This window comes from Idiotropiscis lumnitzeri, chromosome 3 (genome assembly GCF_059441095.1).
Source record: "Idiotropiscis lumnitzeri isolate Australia: NSW breed Sydney's pygmy pipehorse chromosome 3, RoL_Ilum_1.0, whole genome shotgun sequence".
NCBI lineage: Eukaryota > Metazoa > Chordata > Actinopteri > Syngnathiformes > Syngnathidae > Idiotropiscis > Idiotropiscis lumnitzeri.
The window spans coordinates 15672327-15689214 of record NC_142393.1 but is presented as its reverse complement, the minus strand read 5'-3'; the positions used below and the strand labels follow the sequence as shown (position 1 = coordinate 15689214).

The following is a 16888-nucleotide window of genomic DNA, read 5'->3' as shown; positions in this document are numbered from 1 at the left end:
AGGGTACGGGGGACTGTCAGCCTGGCTATGTCGCAGCCAATGTGGGCGATTGTCTACACGCTCGCATTCGCAGTCTTAGTCACAAGTGTGCTCAGACAAGTTATTCTTGTATATGCTATATTGCTGGCATGCTCCGAGTAAAACCCCCCACTTTGGTGGGAAAAGCAATGTGTGAAGACCAGGAACAGGTGTGCGTTTGCATGTGTGTGCGTGTTTGCCGTGTGTGCGTGTAGGAGATGAGCGCAGAGCACATGTGTGTTTCCGTTTTAACAAGCGCAATAAAGGGACTTTGACTCCGAGAATTTGCATTGAACAGATGCGACTGTTTTGGTCTGCTGTTCTTGACGTGATGTTGATTGGTTCGTGTTTACAAAGCCTCCCACCCTTCCCAGCACAAACCACCACCTCAAATTACAAAGTGGCCCACTCGCTGTCCTCCAGCATTAGAGCAATACTTGTGCAAAGCAACAACAGGAAAGAAGAGGTTAATGTGCTTTTCTGGTGCGGCCAGTGAAGGGATAGTAAAGGGAGAAATATGGCAGAAGTTTGTGGCCTGCTCATCCTGGGGGATGTTTCCACCCCCCCTTCCCGACTCTGTTTAATGTCTGCCATTTGAGAGACTCCGGAGGGGCTGCACCTGTTTGCCTCTTGGCTAGGAGCCCCCAACTACCTCCTCCTCCTCCTCCTGTCGCCCGCCTGCCTGGCTGCCACTCACGGTGCAGCGCCTCCTGGGAGGCAAGGAGCGGGGCGAGGAGGGGGAGAGAAGAGGAAGGGAAGGGAATGAGGGAGAAGAGCGGGATTGCGTGCGGTGGAAGGGATAGCTGCAGGGCTGGAAGGCGTCCGGGAGTAGGAGCGGAGTTGTCGGCGTACAGAGAAAGCGAGAGACGAGGGAGGAATTTAACTTCCATGTCCACTCTTTCACACCCACCTTCTTTTGTGGAGCTCGCTCACACAAGTTTTACTCACTTTTCTCCTTTTTCTTCCCTCGCTTTCTGTTTGACCTGTGGCCTCTCTTGCACAAACATAATTCCGTGCGCCATTCCTTCTCCAAATGTCTACGTTCTCTTGCTCTCCTTTTTCTTGTTAATTATTGAATGTCCCACAGCTTCACATCCAAATTTTCTGAATGTTTGTCTAGTGAAACTATTTCAAATGTTCACCCACTTCCACAGCATTAGGCACACACACACACACACACACACACACATAAGATGAAATTGCGTGGCTTCAGTAAAAGTTGACTAGGCCAGATTGCACCAACTGACAAAGAAGTAGTACCCCAACAATATGTTCATTGTGCTTTGCAGTGGTATAGAAATCATTTCTACAGAAAAGCCCACATCGGGGACAAGACAATTGTGGCCGCCATATTGATATAGAGTCCCGTTACGGGAATTTAAAAGGTCCTACTTTGTTAGACTGGGGCCCTACCTACATAACTTCATTTTGTGCCAGCGCAAGTCTAGTCTAGCATGATTGCAGCCGTTGTGCCCATCTGGGCTTTCGGCGCACGGAATTGCCTCGGCCCCAACTCAGCCGACAATTTGGAAACAGGCGTAGAAACGGGAACATTGTTATTTTTGTACAAGGGCAATGGCCTCGTTCAGCGTGTGTGTGAATTTGCTAGACGTGCTTGGTCTCACTGGTCTCTAGATGACCAAGTAGTTTATGGGAATGACGCAGAAGTTAGCATTTTTTGTGACGTTAAATCTATATCGTGGCATGAATCAAAACCCCATGTCGTGTCTGGGGCTTGATAGTTTATTTTTTATTTTTGGGGGGTCGGCTTGTTTAGTTAGCGCAGCGGTATTCAATCCTTTTTCTTAAGGGTTGGTGTCCTGCCCGTTTTCCATCTCTCCGTGGAACGATCGTTATCTAGCTTTTGATCATTTGAATCAGCTGTGTTGCAGCAGAGCGAGAGAGAAAACTTGCAGGACACCGGCCCACAAGGAACAGCATTGAGGAACCCTGAGTTATAGGAAATAGTCAACCCCAACATCAAAACAGACAAATCTATTATTATTATTATGATTATTTTGAAGAGGTGTATTTAATGCTGTGGCTGAACAGTATGTCGAAGACATGATGAGAATAGAAAGGCCAACATTCAAAACTGGAGTCGTATCCATGAGCCGAAGTTTTACACTTGTCTTGGTTTCTTTAAACGTTAAATGCATAAAGTGCTCACTTGTCTCTTGTGTGCCTTGTTGTACAGAATCGTGGCCGCCTGGCTGAGAAGCGCACCATCCCGCTGCCCCCTAACCGTGTGCCCAAGAAGGAGCTGGCCTCCATCTTCAGCAGTGATGACAGTGAGGGGAGCGAGCGGGCCGGTGGGGATCATGGCCACATCAAGCAGGAGGACGAGCTTCATTACAGTATCGTGCGCAAGAGGTACGTCATGTTTGATATGTGACTCACTCGCAATGCAAAGATCATCGTGCAACATGTGCAACGTGTTGTTTTTTTCTTATTATATGCACTTTGCCATGATGTTAAGTCATTGATGTATTTTTCACGGCTTTGGTTTGGTCTCAAGCTCTAAAACATTAGACGCTATGACCTCATGTCATGTTATTGCACTTTTGCAGCCAAATAGTGATATGACCACTGGAGCCTATGCTCATCCTGATGGACGTCCTTTCTTGCAGCCCATTTAACAAGATTACGGATCTGAGCTCATGAAGTGATTAATTAATACAAACAGAATAAATTAGACGAGGATTAATGGAAGGAAGAGGTGGTGCTGCCTAAAAGCAACCCCGCACAAATGAAAAACTCTGCTGTATGCCAAAAGCAAACACATCGGGCCCACAGTCGCACAATTCTATTCATCACGTTGGGAGGAAGTCAGAATGCTTAAAACTTATCAGCATCTAAGAATGCACATCATGAATAAACCTGGAAGTAGTTTGCAGTATCCTGTCAAAATAATGGTTAGCTCTGCTGTCTCACAGCACGACGTTCCCTGAGTTTGATTCCAGCATGAGCTGTTCTGTGCGCCTGATGTATGGAACTTTCAGCGTGCCGTTACCAGTTTTTACATCATGCCTGTGTCTCTCCTCTCCGGTTACTCTAGTTTCACCCCACAACTAAAGATATGTAAGGTTGATTTCCAGGTGCTGACACAAGATCTAGATTCGCTGCACAGTTGCTGCCGACTGCTCCTCGGGGAAGGGTTAAATGCGGAGAACATATTTTTCGGTCATGACAACAAAACCATGCAAATCATTAAACTTCAATAATAATCAACTTGAGCGTTTCATACATGTCGAAATGCACACGCAGCCATGCGTCATACACAGGCTTGGTGAGGGTCAGGGTGAGGTCGTCTCACTGAGATGAACCAAATGGACCGTTGCGCTTTGATGGATGAAAAAACGATGCAATTTTGCGCATTTTTTGATGAGTCCATGTGACTTTTTCGACGTGGCTTCACATGAATTTCGAATTTGTGATCACTTGACGCTTGAATAAACTGATTTGTGCAATTCTAAAATCTGACAGAGTGTGGATGAATATAATGCAGCGGCCGTTCATTGATTAACCTCAGAAAGTCCCCGGCTGCATTATTAGCAGCTTGTGCAAGCTCATTAGCGGAGGGGATGTTTTTCATGTCTTGAGACTTGCGTGTGACACAGTGGACAGCACACCAACTGTGACGCTTTAAATGGATCCCCTAACCTCATTTAAGAGGGCTTCCCCTCCCCCTGACACTTGCGCCGCTGGCGTGTAAAGATGATAATGAATTTAAAGAACACTTATGACTAATATGTCAGGCTTTTACCCTTTAGAAAGGCGACGGACTCGCTGGAGCCGCAGCTCCGGTCTGTCCTGGGCATCCGTCTCGGCCCCGCTTTATCCGCCGATGCAGGTCTGGACGAAAGGGATAATGGGATGTCCAATCACAGAAATGTGATTTCCATTGACCGCTGCTTCGTAAGTGAGTCGCAGAAGGGTCTTAACAAATTGGATTTGGCCAATGGATGTGAAAAATACAGGGCGCCTCTATATGTGTGTGTGTGTGTGAGGAAAGTTGTGTATCATCAGTGGCGGCTGCAACGTGTCGCATTCGACAACCTTCATCTAAATTGAGGCCGAATGTGTCTGTCCAAACTATGTCATCTTAACATAACCTTGTGGAGCTTAATAGGATGAATAAGAAGCACCATTTTGATTTCTCTATTCACTTTATATTCAGGTGGAGCCACAGGTGACTCAAACTGGAAATTGCAGTTCTTTTGGCGGACTGAGGAGCATGAATAGATGAATACTGGTTAATACATCACAACCTATCATAGGAATCTCCAGGACTGCGCAACCAAAAGCATAAAGAAAATTTAAAATACTTCATCCAAATATTTGTCAATAATTAAGCTTATATATGTATCACACTTAAAGTCTAGTATGGTAAACCAAGGATACATTTCATCACAGAGAAGAAATACTGTACTCGAAGCTGGTAACTTTGGAGTATAGTTTTCATTTCCTCCCAAAAACAAAAACCCAATATATTACTTATTTTTTAATTTTTCAGTTCATTTAAAGATTGATTAAAAAGCGCTGACAAAGTGTTTGGGTAATTACCCAGCAAACATCTCTGGAGTCCGCTGATGTCTTCTGTTTCACGTCCTTGGGGGCGTGGAAGTATACACATGCGTTCTCAGAGCACACCATTTGCCACCTAATCACCTTCATTTAGAAGAAATGCCTATAATATTACTGAATAAGGAGATCAAAAACTGCGAGAAAGAGCACCATAAGACCTACAGAAGTTCACTTCAAGCTGATTGATAGTCATACTAAATGTGGCAAAGCAGACATTAAAGAGACTAGGGACCTTACTTAAACGAGCCAATTGACTTCATGGTGCAAAGTACCATTCACCTGTTCCAGCCCATTTACTTTACATTATGTATAATTTATTTCCAATCCATCCATAGGCAGATTCATGAACGTTTGTGCAAATGACACAGTTTAACTTGACTTGCTTTTGAACAAACAAACAAAAAAATATATACATATTTTTTTCAGAAGCTGTGTTTAAACAGCTTCTTTAAATCAGCCGCAGTTGTCCCGAGTGCCGTACAGCTGTTTTAAGCTTTGAACTTGAATTAATATAATTGTGTTTACTTGAAAGCGCGGGCCTTTTCCCGTAGGATTGCTTCATATTTGTACATGGTTACGTTGTTGTCAATCTGAGTAATAACCAATACCACGGAAACAGCTCATTTCTACCGCATTCAACATTTAGTTTTGTGGTTGTATTGAACAACTGTGCCATTACCTTGTTCCAGGAAGGGGTCATGGACAGTGTGAATTTACTGGAAATTTCTCTCTTCCAAGTGTTAATTAGTGAGCTTCGGGGGGTGGCTTTATGGCTTTCTGGAAGAGCTTTTTGTTTGAAGCCATTTTGGTATTGTTGACGCTTATTTTCCGAGGCAAAAAAGTTGCAAAAGTTGATGTTTGAGAGGGTGTTGACAAGAAGGAACTCACTAATTCCTCATATGTCTCTCAAAAATCTCAAATTTCAAGGCAGTTTGTGACATGATGCTCTTGATCTCTTTAATACTAATTACAGAATTATTCACCCAGTTTCTAATAAGAAAATATGAACACCGTACAACGTGTAAAAAAAAAAAAAAAAAAGGGAAGAGGGTCGATGACTGACACAAAGTACGCATGGCCAAAATCAGTGCCACTGTTTCAATTGTTGTGACTTGTGCCTTAGGAAAAACAGCAACAAGGTGAAGTGACGATGAGCGACTGTTGTTTATTATTTATTTCTATTTTTATTTCTTCTCACCTGCGTTTGCTTGACTCTCTGTTGTGTGCTGTCTTTCGTAGCTGCAAGCAGAACGCAAGAGTTACTGGTACAAGCGTTCACGTGTGCATATATATATATATATATATATATATATATATATATATATATATATATATATATATATATATATAAAGAAACCTGTCAAAATAAAATTACTGCATATTTTGTATAAACTCTGCAGGCTGATGTGGCCCCCGGGCTGTACTTTGCCCAGGTCTTATGTAGGTTGTAGTGGGTTGTGAGTTCCGACTGCTTTGTAGGTTACAGCTCGAAGAGATCTTCACGCTTCATCCTTCTTTTGACCTCTTTCGCTCTTGTCTGAGTCGCTCTTTCTCCGCCGCTTTCACATCCCTGCAGTCGGTCTGTCAGCACTTTAACAGTGGCGGTGTGAGACGTGGCGTCAGAGTGCCTCCACAGCCAACTCATACTGTGACCTCCAGCATCGCCACCTCAGACTCAGCGTGCCAAAGCCGCAGCGGGGCACTGCTGGGTGTTCTTACCGAGTCCTTTCCTGTTTGTCTGGACTGTTCTCAGTCGTAGTTTCCTCATGTATAGGAGACGGCGCCCACAAAAGCGTCCAGGAAAGGATTACATCCACCCTGAAAGTTTTTTACTTTACTTTGTTTATTTGGAGGGACTAGAATTTCAAAAAGAGGGTAAAAAGTAATATGGTTAATTGAACGTGCATGATTTTATCTACTGAAGAAAATCTTGTTCACTCGGTCTATTCTTGTCGTAAACAAACATGGTTACAACGTGTTGTTATAATGCTATTCTTAAAATTTGTATCAACAGCCATTAATTACCCCAGTGTCTGGGTCAGTGAGTCTCTGCTGTGGTTCATGATGAGAGGGTGGAGTGGACCATTTTGGGGATGAGCTTAGGATGAAATGGCAGATCATGTCCTTATTAGCAGCCAGGCCCAACATTAATATAATACCCCGCTCCCCACACCCGATCCTCACCAGGCTGCCTTCCTTAGAGCTCACGTGGGAGCGCTGACTCAGGTGACTGGGTCTTAAACTCCATCCCTTCTTCATCCTCCGGGGGGGGGGGAGTGTGACCTTGCCGCCATCCACTGAAAGGAAAGGGGGCGGGCTGATGGTGGCCAGACATGGGTGAAGATCGGCTTCAGCCCCTCATTAGTCCAGGCGGGACAGCTCAGGAAAAGTGCGCTAATTACTCCGCTAACAATGCCCTTGCCGTTCATGGCTTAGAGCGGCCGACCCGCCACAGGATAATAAACCTCTAACCTTCCTGAGAAGTTCACGATAGTATTATCATCATTACTTTGAGTGACGGAGCGAGGGAGGGTTTGGCTGCAGTCTTATGCGTTGTTTGTCAGCATTTGTGTGTGCCATTGTTATGTTAAGATTTAAATCACAATTTTGAAATACAATATCTCTTCTGCATCTCATTTTCATTTTGATGAAAATCACTGGTCTGACGGCTACTAATTTCAAAGTTAACTTTCTCAAAGGATGTCTGGCATTATTGTAAAACGTATGCAGTTCACAGGCCAATCAAGGCTCTCCTTGCTTAGGTGACAGTCCGCCTGTTTTCTGAGTCACTGCTTCTGTGCGACTGAAAAATGAGCGGCGAGGGCGGCATTAGGCCCTCGTCGCTCCCCTTCATCTTTTCTGTTAGCGTGTGGAAAACAGCCTGGCGGCCCGCAGCCTGACATTACGGCGGCAGCCTGTAATCATGAGGCTGTAAAAAAACCCAAATCCAGCAGCCGCAAACAGTGTGGCCTCGTCATAGTGGTGGCAGCAAAGAACCATTCACCACTTCTGTCCCATAAACGCTGCTTTTGTCGAGTCATAGCGGACCCCCTTCGGAGACTGCTCTGCTTTTAATCAACTTGCGAGCTGACATGACATTCTTTGCAACATGTGAGGATGCGTTCGAAATCAAAAAGAAGGGGAAAACGCCTTTTTAAGGTTTATTTGACTAATGAATATATAGAGTTAACTTTTTTGGAATGGCAGCGGACAAAAAAAAAAAAATCAAACCTCTGCTTCCACAAGCTGTTTGCCATTAAGTGTGACGACACTTCCACTACACGGCTGCTACACTCCCCCTGAATGCTAAGCGGCTATTTCCCATCATTATGGCATTTAATGCGATCAGGATGGTAATCAGATTGCAAATGAAATACCCCCCTGACACACTTGTGTGGGTCTGCTGGCGAGGAAAGAGGTAATTGATGGGGAATTGGGCAGCACCAGCCAACTTTTGGAAGTAAACCTATTTATTATTTTTTTTTGCTCCTTCTGCCGCTTTAAAGGAAGAATAGACTTTTGTGCTCTAGGGCTCCCCCTACAGTGAAGTGGATTTCGCCATGTTAGTGAACAGATACATTTAACACTTCCAGCACAGAGTTATATCATCAAGAAATAAACATGGTCTGTTTTTTGTATTGTGCTGCATTGTATTTGAAAGCCCAAACCACAACCCTGGACAGTTATGTTAGCAGAGATGCTTGTGCTAACAGACCGTCACCTATGTCAGGAGTATTCAAAGTTTGACAATTGTGGTTGCCCCTGACTCAAAATGTAAATAAAAGAGAACCTTCATTTTACCACAGCTCTCAAGTTAGGCCTGCCGCACACTGAGCGGTGTGGCCGAGTGCGACTATTCTGGACAACCACAAAAAACTTAGTCGGCGACTCACGCCCACACACTAAGCAATGGAGCCTTTAACCAACTCGCTGCAACGGAAAATGTGAGGAACCTCAAATTATGTGGCGGAAGGCACTGTGTGAAAATGTATTGTTGATTATTCTTATGTGAGAAATGGAGAGGCCCATTTATGCTAATTACAAAATATCATATTTTGATAAGCATTCGAAAAAGCCACTTACCGAACTAAAGTTTTTCTTTTTTTTTTTTTTTTTTTTTTTTTTTTTTTTAGATAAATGAAAAAAAATCTGATGTCAAATTAAAAAAAAAAAATCAACTTGTGAAAACAATTTATTAAGACTTGTTTTTTATACAGTATTCTTTGGTGCTTTTTTTCTCTCTCTTGCTGACACAGTTCTTCAAATACGAGGCAGAGCGAGCAAAGCAAAGCTTCAAGCTGTTTATATTATCACAGTTGAAGTTTACTGTAAAACTCAACTCAACTGTATTTATAAAGCACTTCAGACAATAACCGCTGTATGCAAAGTGCTGTACATGGGGCAAAAATACGTCCTAGAACAACAAACAATAACACTTTAATAATGAAGCCAGTAAAAAGCACAAAAACTGTAAAACCAAAAACCAAGTCTCATGCTGAGTCAAAAACCAAAGAATAAAAATGAGTTTTAAAACGGACACATTAAACAAAAGACAATTTAACTTTAAATTCAAACTCCAAAATGTTCAACCAAACCAGTGGAAGTAACACTAACATATTTACAATTCATAGGCTGATGAAAATGAGATGTTCTGCTAATAACTACAACCCTTCAAACAATTTCAACTTTTAACGCATGGAGCAGCAACACATACAAATAAAGCATATTACAATACTTATCGGCGTATTTTCCACACTGCTTTTTGGGAACAACATTTATTACACAAATTGTGCCGGAGACCTCTGTCTGAACAATTCGACCGACACCCTGCATGTCTTCCAGTGGGCATGTTACACAATGTGGCAGCGGTGCGAATTACGAAGCAAGGGGTCACCTTAGTATCAGAATTCACTCAATCATATTCTGTTCTGTTTAATTATTTTCCATACATTCAAAATCATAATCACTCAGCAATGTTTTCCAATAATTGTGTCATCATTTCTGAGTATTACTTAAACTCTTCTTCAATATTCCCTTGAAACAGCTGGTATGGCGGCATCTGTCTCAGAAGCGGCATAATCAGGTTTTAAGCTGTTAAACTACTTAGAGGTTGTGAATATGTTGGATAATAGATCTTAGTATGGAAGATGAGTGGGGATGAGAGCCAAGAGTGCTGGTTGCACTAGTCACTCAGAGTGTGTGACACAACACAGCCACCTGTAGCTACTGAGTTTGGACGTAGCGCGCTCTATATGGAGCCTTTCTCTTGTAAGTAGAGTGTGGAAAAAGTTTATGTCACACTGGTTTGGCCTTGGGGATTTCTGTTTGGAAGTGCTTAACGCTTCTGTTTGTTTCTCTTCTCTTCCTCTCATGTGTGCGTGCGCCAGTCGTGACAGTGACCTCTCTACAATCATCTCCAACCTGCACCACAGCAGACAGCATGGCATGCCCGAGGGCCAGTCAGCCTCCGACCACAATGCCAGTACAGGACACACAGGTAGGACCTCCAGTGATGATGCGTGCGTGTGTGGGGGTGTGTGTGCGTGCGGGTGTGTGTGTGTGTGTGTACAGTATGTGTGGGTCACTTTGTGTGGCTAACACTGGCAGACTCCAACTGCACATTCTCCATAACATATGCAAGTATACTCTTATTTGACTCTAATTTGTGCGATTGGGGGATTTTGCCTTAAGCTTATTACCGCTTCCTGAAGGTTGCTCTCCTGTCTGTTATTTAATGTTCATCCTACCTTCTGTGTAGCACTCCAGGATTTATTTTGGTGTTAAAACCCCTGTTTCAAATTATGTCCAAATAAATAGCTTTGTTTGCTATTAATCCAAACAACCATGTGAGTAGAGGAACCGTGGTGTGCTAAGCTAAGAGCTTACACACAGAACACAGACAACATTTAATCGCGGCTATTTGTCAAGCAGCCTGCGTGAGGATATTGTGCCGCCATTAAAGACATATGGTCGGAAAACCACCTCACTAATCAGCTATTATCACAGTGTGTTTGGATGTTTTATGCCACTCTGACAATTAACAATGACATATTTGTGTGTAAGATTAATACACAATACTCTTTTTCATTCATTATTTGATGCCCAGCACTTAGCAAAAGTATTAGCGAATGCACACATGATTGCCTGGTTCACTAATGTTAGAAGGAGGTCTAACACAGTACTTTATTTGCTCAAGTTCTAAATGAATAGTAAACAATATCAAATCAAATAAGAAAAAAATATGAAATTCACTTTAGGATTTATAATCCAACCTGGATTATAAATAATTTAAACAACAAAAATAATTTCATTCTAATAATATTTTAATTAATTACATGAATTTATCATTTTTATTTTCATTATTGTTTTATCTAGTTATTATTCAATGTATAAAATCATTTATTGAAGACATGTATTATTTCATTCTTATAACAGGATAGGATTATAATGTAATACTAAAAATTGTGAGAGAAGAAAACAATTCAAAATCTAATAAAGTGTTGGAGACCATGAAATTCTAATTTTCGGGAATCACTTTTAAAGAATCAACGGAGTAGTTTATGCATATTCAGTTGTTTGAGTGTATGCAAATAGTTGAGTGTTAACACAGGCTAACATTCATGTCCAATGACACGTAGGCGTGGATGACGTTTTAGAGCTGCGCATTACTCGACTTGAAGGGTTAGAAACTTACTTACATAGTACACAATACATATCTTTTAGGACAGGAGCTATAACACATACATTTTCATTCTGCATATAAAATGCCGCTTTGTGAATGACACCCTAAATTTGCCCCCGGAGTGACCCTGCCTTTTCTCATCCTATTAGCCATTAGCACAGCAAGCGGCAAATCAGCTCAGACCCAACACCTCCATTCCCTCGCTCTCTGTTTGCTCATCTCTTTTGTCTGCAGGATTAATTACCCATACGGTACCTGTGAGAGCAAGGCATTGTGGGTCCAAAGGCTAAACTTACACCCAACTTTGGAAATTCACGCTAAATTTTGTTTTAATCATTCTCAACTTACTTGACAAACAAATCAGAGTGTTGAGTATTTGCGCTAATGAAGGAAGACCCAAAGGGTGGGCGTGGAGGTGCGTTCGGGGGATGCTGATGAAAGAGTGTCTGACCACAGTTTGCCTTCGCCAGAGGGGGTCCCGGACCCGAAAATCTGTCCGTTTGAGCATTAAAGCGCGATTTAACAGGCTGCCCGCGCGCCTCGCTTCGTTTCTGTAAACAAGTCCAATCCGATCAGTGCCTCTAATTCTGTCTGCCAGTGAAATTAGACACACACACATTCGCAAGCAAACTATTACACATAAATCGCGGATAGCTACACGTAACGCGTGCCCACGTAAAATCAACACAGGTTAGGATTGACGTCCAAATGCACACGTGGGTTTGAGAGCTGGGGATTATTTGAATTGTCTGTCTTCCAGTGTTTTCTCCACCTCTGTCAACTTTGCAACTCTACACTGAAATGTGGAATTAAAGTGTGCACAAACAAAAACAGGAAGTAGACGAGGCAAAAGAAGAGAAAGCTCACAGCAGAGAGAGACTGTGATGGAAGAAACATTTGGAATTAGTGAGACAGAGGAAAGAGAGATGAATGAGTGTGCTGGCGGCATCGGGGGAGAGCTGGCGACAGCTATGGTGGCGGACAGCGCCGCCTGTGTGTGTGTGTGCGTGCTTGTGTGTGTGTGTGTGTGCGCGCATGGGGGTGTGTGCGTATGTGTGTGTGTGTGTGTGTGTGTGTGCAGGGAGGAAAGGAGGTCGTCTCTGTGCCGGAGCAGGCCGTTAATTAAATCTGAGGGACAGACAGGAAGGCTGCCTCCCGCCTTCTCTTCTCCTTTCTATCCCTCCCTCCCTCGTTCGCGCTCTCGCTCCCCAGCCGGCGGCTATTCAGAGGGTCTGTGAGCGGCGATGGGGGGGATGCGGGGAGGAGGGGATGAAGGAAGGGAAGGTGGGGGCCGGGTAGGAGGAGCCTGGGCGTCGTTGCTGAGAGTCTGGCGGCCTGTGGAGACTGTAAACTGTGGCGCTGTGGTCAGACCGGAGACTCAGGCCGATAAGGTGTTTTTGGCGCGCCTTCTCTCCCTCCTCGCCCTCCACACAGACTCCCAGAAGCAGGCAGTTACAATTTGTTGGTGTGTCTCTGTGTGTGTGTGTGTTTCGTAGACGTGAGCATCTTCCCCAGTGTAGTTTTAAGTGCCTCTTTTGTTTGTTTTTTTTTACATGCATGAGAATCTGGAACACAGCATATTTAGGAAAGGGACTATTTTTTTTCTCAGGATGATAGTGAGTGCAATTTGCCTTATTAGTGTGATACATTATAAAGGGCTCTATGTAGTAAATGTTCCTGGATTTTGGTTCAAACTCTGGCGCTGTTGGGGTGTTTGCGTGAAAGAACTGAAAAAAGCTCGTAGAGTCGATTTCAGAAGTGAAGTTAGATGGGTTGGGGTAGTGATTTTCTTGAGCACATAGGGTCATGGGTGAGCTGGAGCCGATCGCAGCTGACAGATGGCAAGAGTTGGGGTAAACTCTGGACTGGTCACCAGTCAATTGTAGGGCACATAAAGACAAACAACCATTCACGATGAAGTTGCACCCGCAAGCACACGGAGGGACAAACCAACTCTGTAAAGAGAGTCTTGGAGTAGAGATTCCAACCAAGATCCTCAGGACTGTGAGACAATCATGCTGACCACTTGCCTAATGTGGCTTGACAGGATGATGGTTCACATTTTATTTGAATGCTAATCAAAGTCATGTATTGTGATGATTCTATGTTGATATGTGCCAAAGTCCCAAAGCCACATATTTTTCAAACTACCAACTTATGTTTACTTTTCATTTACTCTTCAATCATCATAGAATCCGTTTAAAAATTCCATAACTTTTAATAACCATTGTTGAGTCATGATAATTAATATGCCGTAGTGTTGCCGAGCAACACGTGCTTTAAGTTGCACATGAATTAAGTGTGAACAGTCAACTCCAGATTTGACAAAGAACACAGATCTGTTTATTGTTTCAGATTTTTTTTTTTAAATTAAAGTTACCTTCAGGCCTGATGAATCACTTTTGAAAATATGCATCCTATCCTTGAAATTTGCATTTTGAAAGCACACCGTTATGCAAATTGTGTGGAACCACTTAAAATCCGAGACTAATTAAATGTAGCGACCAAGGAAGATCAAATAATTCCTTGTTAACGGCTTCTTCAGTGTTTGTCGCAGCGTTCTGTTAATCTAAATGAGCTAAGTTTCAGCTTCTGGAAACTTCTTAAACACATGCAGCCACCTGTGCACCAGATGACTTAGCAGTTAGCCACACATTTTGCCCTCATGCGCTCCATAATTCTTCTTGAGCTCCACTTCTCTTAATTTCCTCCGTCCACCGCCGAATGACAGAGGAGGACGAACAGACGAGCAGCGCGCCCAACTGTGTTACTGTGTGTACTTTGTGCGTGTTGGCAGTGGCGCATCCTCCCTCGGCAGGAGCCCAAGCGCCCCCATGTCGCCCCCGTCTCCATCACCCACCACGACCCTCCTGCCCCCGCCCTCACCCAGCTGCATCGGCCCGTAAGCCAATCAATGGCGGGGCTTTCAGGGCCGGCGGAGGCCCCAGCGCACGGAAGGGGGGATCAATAAGTTATTAGCACCATTCTGTCAGCTGTAATGTGGAGATTGATTGGGGGGCTGCGGCTGGCGGCCCACCCCACGTCCCCGCCTGTCACCCCGCCTTTCCTCACGCGGCCCCCGCCACCCACCTCCCCCTTGCTGGCCTGATAAAGATGACAGATTAACGGAGTAAGAGAGGAATTAAGGAGTCTGGCTGTCTGAGCTGTCACCATGCAGCCTGCGATGGAGAGAGGAGGGAGGAGAGGAAATCGGACTGGAGAGAGAGAAGGAGAGAGCAAGGAATGCTGCCTTGCTTGATGCTTCGCCCTGATGGTGTCACATGAAAGAATGGTTTCGATCCCGCTGTTTTCTCGCTGTCTTTATCTGCGCTTTCCTTCTCATCTGGTTTTCCTCTCAGTCGGATGAATTGCACTTATAAAGGAGGTTAACTTGCAAGGTTGACATCTAATGACATTTGGATATGTTTCTGGTGGCTTTTACGTGGCTGAGGATTCAGTCCTATGTGTTTGTATACAGCCAAATCACAAGTTATGTCATGGTCTTACGAAGCAAGTCCTGGAGCATTCTTTTTTACTTTTAAATTCAACCTGCTGTAATGCAGTTTGCATCGGTAAACTCTGATCTAACGGCTTGCAGTCCCAGCTCAGGGTGTCTTGGCAGAATGGCTGCGTCAGCATAAATAGTGGCCCATCCTAGCGTAACCTGCCAATAATTTGAAGACAGTAAACAAAGGACAACAATGGCGGACATCCAGTGTGAATGTGTATACTTTCTTCTTGGCATGTGGCTGTTTATAACAAACAGAAGAGAAGCTTTGTTTGAGGAAAGGTGCATTTTGGATTTTGTTTCTATTATCTGTCAACCATTAAGAGATTCAATTTCTAGCGTCATGAATCAGATGCTGTGTCATTCTGATTAGTACAATAGGGGTGACAGAAGGTTTGCTAAATTGGTACCCTTACAAGATTATAAGACTAGAACACAAATCCAACACTTGAGCAATCATTTTGGTGACAGTGGTGAAGGCAAAGCTAGAAACTTAGAACTGATCCTTCTGCAAGACGGCGGGCATCTGCCTCAACCAGATGGATTAAGCTGGTGAGGAACAAAGTATAGACGGATGTAGGCAAGAGAAGATTGCGCACAATTCTCGGAACACCAATACAACTTACTGTATTCTCTATTGATATGAGCTCATAATGATGAATTTTGTCGTGTTTTTTGCTACATCCCAGATCGCCACTTTAAAAAATCGAAATCACAGCACCGATGATCAAATAATAATCACCACCCCCACTGCAGTGCACATCATAACATAACATGCACGTGATCGGGAAGCGCCCCGGGTAGCAAACTTGACTGTAAGCACCCTTAGTTAGTAAACGGCTTGCAGAGACGCTAGCACAGCTCAGGGCTGGGCATTAAAAGGCAGCATCAGTCGTCTAAGAAGCCCCATTTAATTGGCTTTAAAAACTTGCCGCCCTCAAATCTCTGGCCCTCGGGCACCCGCTCTGGAGACGGCGTGTCTTTAGTGAGGTCAGCTTGAGACGACTCAAGGATGTGTGTTTGATCATGAGCGAGCGTCTCCGGGCGTGGGTGGAAGCATGCTCTTTGCATTTTTGGAAGGTAGAGTGGAGGCTTGAGCTAATGGGGATTGTCGCTACTTCTGGATTAGGACGTGTACATTTTTGTGGGGGAAAAAAAGAACACTAGGATGGTATATGAAGAAGATCATTGAGGACCTTCATGTCGATATATCCTTGCTCATTAGCATCTTCCTCCCTGCAATGGTTTTTAGGGTGGTAATACTTTTGAATCTTCTCAACAACATCAAACAGGGTATTAAAATTGGAAATTGTTTTGTTCCTCATTTATTTGTTTATTTTCTTATAGTTTCACGTAAAGACGTTTTGAAAATGAGCTGAAAATGCCTGAAGGCACCACAATTTGCATGCCTTGCCCGTTGCACATGCTTGTGCAACAACTGCTTGTCCGCCCGGTTTCCGTTAGCGTATTTTTTATTCATCATATATTTGGCTGGAGAATTGGAAGTACACGTCACACTCAGTACTGCATTTCAGAAGTCATGAAATGACTGTAACTATCAAGTTTTGCAGGCTAATGTTATATCGCTTACAATTCATTTTAACCTTGTGATGAACAGACAGTGGCTTTTCTCTTGACTTGTCCTCAGATTGGACATATAAACTGCTTCTCGCTGGCGTTTTAATATCATTCGCGATTCCGCTTAGCCTGTGTGCGATTTGGGACTCCAATTAAGTCTCCATCTTGCCAAGTTAAACTTTACCAACATTAAGACTGTAACCCCTAACTAACTTTTTGACCAGTCTGCAGCCTGAAGGAGGTCATTTCTGTAAATAACCATAATGCTTGTGGCCTGACAGTGAAGTCTTGAAAATAAAGTTAACAAAACAAGGGCAAAGTGGCCCCACCAGAATGCACAATATATTCTGTCTCCAGGCATGCACTAAATTTTCACCGCGCAAGCAGTTTTCCATAAACACACTTTGATATCAAGCCAAAATTCATCGAAAATGTATGTGTTTGGCCAAGGCCTTAGCTTGTGACAGAAGTCTACAACTCTTACAAACTATCGTTATTGTTTTGGTTGTTCATTG

The 16888-nt window shown here is 43.6% G+C and overlaps 1 protein-coding gene across 3 annotated transcripts in view; it reads left to right on the top strand.

Moving 5' to 3' along the window:
- The window catches only part of samd11 (sterile alpha motif domain containing 11), a 53052-nt gene that overhangs the window by 11548 nt on the left and 24616 nt on the right, over window positions 1-16888 (top strand). For all 3 annotated transcript variants that reach the window (XM_088292007.1, XM_088292006.1, XM_088292008.1), the window contains 2 exons: window positions 2216-2391; window positions 9993-10102. In XM_088292007.1, coding sequence (XP_088148133.1) covers window positions 2216-2391; window positions 9993-10102 — 286 coding nt within the window. The remainder of the gene's footprint in view (window positions 1-2215; window positions 2392-9992; window positions 10103-16888) is intronic.